Source organism: Strongylocentrotus purpuratus, unplaced genomic scaffold, assembly GCF_000002235.5.
Source record: "Strongylocentrotus purpuratus isolate Spur 01 unplaced genomic scaffold, Spur_5.0 spur5_scaffold_21, whole genome shotgun sequence".
In the NCBI taxonomy this organism is placed as follows: Eukaryota; Metazoa; Echinodermata; class Echinoidea; order Camarodonta; family Strongylocentrotidae; genus Strongylocentrotus; species Strongylocentrotus purpuratus.
The window spans coordinates 21,806,746-21,813,662 of record NW_022145607.1 but is presented as its reverse complement, the minus strand read 5'-3'; the positions used below and the strand labels follow the sequence as shown (position 1 = coordinate 21,813,662).

The following is a 6,917-nucleotide window of genomic DNA, read 5'->3' as shown; positions in this document are numbered from 1 at the left end:
GTAGTATCCTTATTAAGCAGAAAACGAAATAACAGCAAAAAAGTAGTACGTATATATACATAGAGAATAGTCACGCGAAAAGGGGAGGGTTGTGGCGTAGTGAAGGTCTGGTCTAAAATAGAATCCCGCTTCTACCCCTACTCCTCCTCCCCTCTATTCTTCCAGTCATCGGTGCAAGATTTTTCAAACCATTCTTTCGAATAACTAGTCCAATTTTTTAATGAAATGTTACGTATTATATTCCTTTTACTGTACTAACCCTCTAACATGCAAACAATCCCGAAAAAATTCTCAAAACACAAAGATATCTTTGGTTTTCTTGAAGGTGTCACTGTGCAACACCCTCTAACAGGGATTAACCGTGAATTCTCCCAACCAACTTTGGATTTTCCCAACCATTTTTCCAGGAAAAAAAGATATAAGACAGGCTTTTAAAAATCTTTCATCGCTTAATGTCTGGAATGATATATAGAGCAGACTCATTGCTTTGTGACGATTTATATTCACCTAAAATGTAATTGAATTGAAATAATATAGTTGGGAGAATAAAGGAATCGATCAGATCAGTTTTCCCAATTTACATCATTAATAATGGTCCGTTTTCACTCAAACTTTCAGATTATCACATCTAGCATTGAAGTCACAGCTTTAGCACCACTTTCTCTCATCTGAACAATGTTACCAAGTCCCTTTAAATTTGCTTACATTATATAAAAATGGCATATGTGGATCATGGGAAAGTGTACTGGTCCTTCAAAGTTGTAAAGTATTTATTTGTCTGTTATGTATACAGATGTCGGGTGGAAAGTTCACATAAATGTTGTTTGTTTAGCCACATATAAAGTTGGGTCTTGTGACTCCACTTCTGACTATGACCCAGTTAGTTGTTAATCGGACATCTTTTGATATTGGGACTAGACGACGTTGTGTGCCATAGCTGCGAAAAGATCGGTTTTATTCCATATTTCTCTTCCCCTTTTCGATTGGAAACATTTGTATCTGGACCCCGAAGGATGTCTAAGACTACAGGTATGTAAATGTTACATACAATTAAAGATGAATTTTAATTTGTAATTAGGATCTTGAATTTGTTGCATTGAGAAAAAAAATCTCCGTTGATAGCTGTGCAGGGTGGAAAGAATTTAATAGTCTGTGAGAGTGTGCAAGTAAAATTGGCTGACATTTCTTCGCTTTTTTTCTTAAACATGATTTTGCAATGTTTCTTCTTTTATTCATTTCTACATAACCGCCTCTTATGTATATTCTTCTCCTTCTTCTTCTCCTTCTTCATATCTTCCGGTACTCATTATTGTTGTACCTGTTTTTTAGATCATGCATCTGACAAATTTGATAACCTTTTCTTCTTCATTGTTTTGCTTGTCAGAATACTGCACACCTTGTGCCCCCCCCCCCCCCCCCATTTACGTCGGGAAAGTTATAGACATTGTGTCCCAGCCTGCCCCTACCCCCAAGCCTGTTCCCGTCTATGAAATGATTTAGTAATAAAATATTCTCTTAACATAAATTTATTTTTTCTCACATTCTGAGCCAACAGGACTGTTACAGCGCATTCAAGATGGAAAGACCGTCATTGTTGCGGAGGGGTATATCTTTGCTTTTGAGCGTCTGGGATACCTGAAAGCAGGGCCGTTCACCCCTGAAGTTGTAGTGGATCATCCCGAGCTGGTACGGCAAATGTACAAAGATTTCGTGCGTGCTGGAAGCGACGTAGTCCAAGCTTTTACGGTGAGTGGTGTTTGAGGAAAAATGACATTTTCGATAACGCCCATTAGGGTCGATAGTCCATGAGACCAACAGTCTCCCTATCACGGGCATCGTGGCAACTATTCAGAGGTTTCACAGACCCACAGCCCAGGAGGCCTATATTTTCCCCTATCTTCCCTGATACTTTTCTTTGTTTTATCGGTCCTTTGAGATGACGGTCCGCGGGATGTCGGTCTCGTTGGCAATTGGTGGCGTTACCTGTTGATTTACTAGCTATAGGTTGACCACTTTGCATGATTTTTGAGTCGTTGAAAACCGCACAGCAAATGTTTCACCTCCTGCTCCGTTTGTTTATTCGGAAAATTTTGCTCAAAATCGCCTACATTTCTTCCCAATTTGCCGATAGTATTATGGTAACCGTAGCAAGTTCAAGCTCGTCGGGCGGGAGGATGTGCTCGAGAAGCAGAATCGTCTCGCACTCAAGATGGCGAGAGAAGTGGCCGATGAAACGGGCACCCTGATGTGCGGTGACCTCAGCAACACTTGGGTGTACGAACCGGGGAATGACGAGGCAATTGCTAAGACGAAAATTATGTTCAAGGTGAGTTTGGGCCCCGATTCAATTCACAATTTCATTTCATTCCTTTTATTTTCATTTACAGAGTTAAAATAAAACAATGTAACAAGTTGTCATATGCAAGGCATCGTTGCTAATTGGTTTAAACAAACTTACAATAAATAAATGTATAACATGACTTAGATCATAAAGAACAAACAATTTTGTCAATTACGTAGAATTTTCTATATTCTACCAGAAATTGCATTATACGTTCTATTTTTGATTACTTTCTTTAATTAGTTTTGTACGGACGCTCAAACGGGCAGCGCGAAGTCGAATTATAAAAACTCACCAATTAAAGCGCCTTATTTATGACGCGAAGGCGGGAAAATCAATGACTTTACAACTCGCCTTCTCGCTTTCTCGTCTTAACAATATGCTTTGGCGAGTTTTAACTATTCTCCTTTACGCTTTCTTGGTCTTAACAAGGTGCCTTGGCGAGTTAAACATGTCGCCTTCTCGCTGCACATTAAGCTTCCGTAGTTCTGACATTCTATTAATTCATAAGAACATTTATAATGTGTAGGAGCTTATTTTGTTTGTTACCGACTATTTTAGGAGCAGGTCGAGTGGGCCGTGGACGAGGGAGCCGATTTCATCGTGGGCGAGACGTTTGGTCACCTTGAAGAGGCTGTGCTTGCAACCAAGGCAATCAAAGAATACGGAAAAGGTACATTCATGACACAATACATTTCATACTTAGGAAACCCCCGCTTTAAAGGACTTATGATGAGCAAATGGTTACAACTCTTACCTGAAATGATGACAATACCGACAATGTTGACATCATCTTACATACATTGTTCAATAAAATTAGATACCAAACCCATTCCATTTTTGTATCTAGGTGTACCTGCCGTCATCACCATAGCAACGCACTTTACTAAGACGACGACGGAGGGGAAGCCTACCACGGCGGACGGCATCGAGTTCAACGAAGCCCTTCGACGTCTTGTGGCCGAAGGTGCCGATGTCGTCGGCTTCAACTGTACCCGAGGACCTCGGTCAATGATACCCATCCTTGAGAGCGCCGTGGAGGCCAACATTGGGGTAATGATGGAATACATTCGAACAAAATAACCATAGTTACTTCGCCATTTGGGGTAGTAAAATTCTTTGTTTGGTCTGCTGTCGGTCTGGGGGCGTTTCACAAAACTTGTCATCAGTGACAAATGACAGTTTTCGTTATAAGCTACTGAAATCCTTGCTTCTGATTGGTTATCAGCAGATTTGTCACTACTTTTTGTCATTTGTCATTGAATAAAGGCTTTGTGAAACGCCCCCCAGATGTCAGTTTCGTTGGTGTGACTGAGGTATTAATGGCCTTTAGTGTAGACATTTTCTCTCGAAATAGAATGTCATTAAAGGACTTTAAGATGCGTTTACGTACAACATGACTTGTGATGATTAAAGTCCATCTGCACTAGTTTGGCCAGGAGGGATTAGACCTCCCTGCTCTCAATAAACATAAGATAAAGGGGACCATGGAGAACCAACAGTAACCGATTAGGCATGGTTTGTTATATAGAGGGCGCAAGCAGCTATAATTAGTGCAGTGGGGCTTTAAGAGAAGACGAGAAGCATGTAAATATACAATTACTTGTAGATTTTCAATTATGATCTGTCACCTGAAATAATATTTTGTGTATCCTCTTATAGGCTCCTTTGGCGGCGCTTCCCGTGTTATACAGGACAACCATCAAAGAACCGAGTTTCTTTACTTTACCAGATCCTTGGACAGGTATGGCATCGTGTGGACGTTTCTTTTCCTTTACAATCTAAGCCTATAATCATGATACGAGGAGGTAACTGGTCTGGACTGGATCCGGAAACACCCTATACATCTCCTAAATGTACGGGATGTTTCAACGGATCAGGGCCCTGTTGCACACAACTTAACATTTAGGGTAATTTTGCTATCAATGGTAACTACCATGGAAACATTGACTTTGATTGGCTGTTGGCCCCTGTTACCATGGTAGCTGCCATTAATGGCAAAGTTATCACCAATGGTACGTTTTGTGCAACGGAACCCAGGGCCAACTCGGCTAGAGGGACACCTCGGACTAACCGGATGTGTAGGCATGCATAGCCATTTAAACTTTTGAAACCTAATCACTTAGCCATTTTTTTTACACACATACTGTATTTTAAGAGACTAATGTAGGTAGCTTGTGTTGCCCTATGGGTCCTTTTCATATATGGTGGACAATGGGGTTAATGCAAGTCGTTGAAACATTAGCAGAGTTATTTATTATACAAAAGTCTCTATTTATTGTGTAGCGCGTCGACATACAGTGACAATTGCTCCAAATTTATGAAAGATTTACAGGGTTGAGGGTGTGGCTGGCAAGAGGGCTTTAGGTATGTTTATGGTTATGGTCAGCATGACTGGGTTAAGGTTTATATTGCTTGATGTAGGGTTAATAAGAAGAATTCAATTGGTGTGGGCTTTAAAGGCGAATCAATTATCGCCGGGACGTATACGCCTTACAGCCTAATACTTTGTGTATTGTCTAAATTTTCCAAGGTGAAAGGGCGTTCCCCTTGGATCTGGACTGTCTCCTCTGCTCACGTGGAGACGTTGTCAAGTTCACTCAGCGCTGTGCCCAACTCAAGATACCATACGTGGGACTGTGCTGCGGAAACGCCCCTCACTACACCCGAGCCATGGCCGAAACTCTGGGGAGGGTCACTGAGGCGTCCAAGTTCTCACCGGACATGTCGGTCCATGGGATGTATGGCACGGATGACACCAAGATCAATACATATTACACAGACCTACACAAAACTTCCTCAAGCTACGTAAAGAAGTAGGAATAGATGAAATCACTGGTTAGCTAGATATAGGGGTGGTTGTTGCCGCTTAGAAAAATACAATGTGGTGTATTTTACGTGCACTAAGTTACGAAAGAAAAATGTGCCCATATTTCAAAATTTACACTGCTCAAATTATGTGATAAACCACTTTTCAGCGCAGCGAGTTCTGGAACCATACAGCTGACCAGATGACGCTAGAGGTGTCTTTAAATACATCATCAACATGCCAAAGCGACAAAATCGGCATCGAAATATGAATGAGACGAGAGAATATGGATACAAAATAAGGAATTCTGAACTTGTGGAACACAATTACTGCCATTATGGTGACAAAATCACTTTCCTCCAATCTGACATAATAATGTACATGTATTTCCAGTTTGGCTCAATAATATTGCGATATTATCCATCAATTGAACAATGTAGTTGCTACTGAAAATAAGCTCTCGAGCTTTCATGGGTTATCCTGTTCAAGCTGACTTAATTTTGACCTGTTATTCTTGTATATTGTTGTATATTGGAAGCTTGGCGAATACAAATCATCAATTAAACTATTTGAGCACTCGTTATACATGAACCGAACCGTAGAGCGTGTCCATAATTTAGAATAAAGCTACACTGCCTAATTCACCCCGATGTCATGGATGTGAGACGCCGTTGTATTGTTAGTGAAGGGACACAAGTTAAAGTAAACTGATCTCGAAATTATATTTTATTGTTGTTCTCTACCTCATATGTGACTATATGTAAAGGTTGTGTTGGATCAGCGCTATTTTCTTCCTTTTTTTAAATCTACCTCAGGAGAAATCGGATGTCATAAAATGTCAGTACACTGTTAAGCAAACTAAAAAGAGTCCAATATAGCGCTCTTAACCTCAGTGTATTTTAATAAGGATAAAGTCTTTTTTTAAAATTTACAACCAATGTCAAAACAGGTCCATATTGAATAACCATAATAATAAAACCCTGTAATCTACACAAACTAGAATATATAACCTACTTTGTCCATAGTCAAATATAACACTCATAACACCAGCGTTATTCAAACAACTTAAGCAATAATTATGATGGGTTCTGATTCATGACCTCTATCAGAAAAGGGCCCAGGCACCATTACTATATCATTTCAAGACATGTAAATTCTAGAACACCAACCAATAATCATTCCCCCGTTAAAAGAAATTCTCTCTGACACTTTTTTGATAAAAATGCAACTCGATGAATATTTTTTTCTTGTCACTTTACACATTTCACATAAACGAGTAACCATATATTCGCATGAAGAAATTAAAAAAAAAAAAAAAAATCATGGTTTTATTGACTATTGTGAGTTTGCAGGCTCAAATCCTTGTCCTTTGTAGTGTATTTGTGTGCGTGTTTTTTTGTGTGTGTGTGTGTGCGTGTAATGGGGTAATAACAGATGTGTATCAATTACAAACGATTATTTACATCTGGGGACTGACCTTTAACGCCACCGTCTGAAAGACGTGACTCAGTTTCGAACCAGGGTCCGCCTGAGCCAGCCTTCAGACAGAGAGCTGACCAAGTGAACGTACCACTAGACCAACTCAAAACTCCCCAAGCCAGAGACTGACAGAGCAAGGCTCTGCTCAAGGCTTTAGGAATTGTGGTCTAGTGTCAAATAAGCGACTGTACCGGCAGACTAGTCGTTGCTATAAGAAAATGGAGAAGATGGATGTACGTTGTGTATGTACTCTATTCAATTCATTTTAAGACTTTATTCCAAACTCAG

At 40.1% G+C, this 6,917-nt stretch overlaps 1 protein-coding gene across 1 annotated transcript; it reads left to right on the top strand.

The window, feature by feature from the left end:
* Positions 1-1,013: 1,013 nt before the first annotated feature.
* On the top strand, positions 1,014-5,366 carry LOC588895 (betaine--homocysteine S-methyltransferase 1). The gene is made up of 7 exons (XM_788559.5): positions 1,014-1,029; positions 1,556-1,746; positions 2,132-2,326; positions 2,903-3,014; positions 3,192-3,394; positions 4,004-4,085; positions 4,875-5,366. The coding sequence occupies exons 1-7, from the start codon at positions 1,014-1,016 to the stop codon at positions 5,159-5,161; spliced, it is 1,086 nt and encodes a 361-aa protein (XP_793652.3). The 3' UTR covers positions 5,162-5,366.
* Positions 5,367-6,917: the final 1,551 nt, after the last annotated feature.

Excerpts from the sequence above, each read along its gene's own strand:
- LOC588895 (XM_788559.5), top strand. Across the intron at positions 1,747-2,131 it reads ACGTAGTCCAAGCTTTTACG|TATTATGGTAACCGTAGCAA; the intron begins GTGAGTGGTGTT and ends ATTTGCCGATAG. Across the intron at positions 4,086-4,874 it reads TTTACCAGATCCTTGGACAG|GTGAAAGGGCGTTCCCCTTG; the intron begins GTATGGCATCGT and ends AAATTTTCCAAG.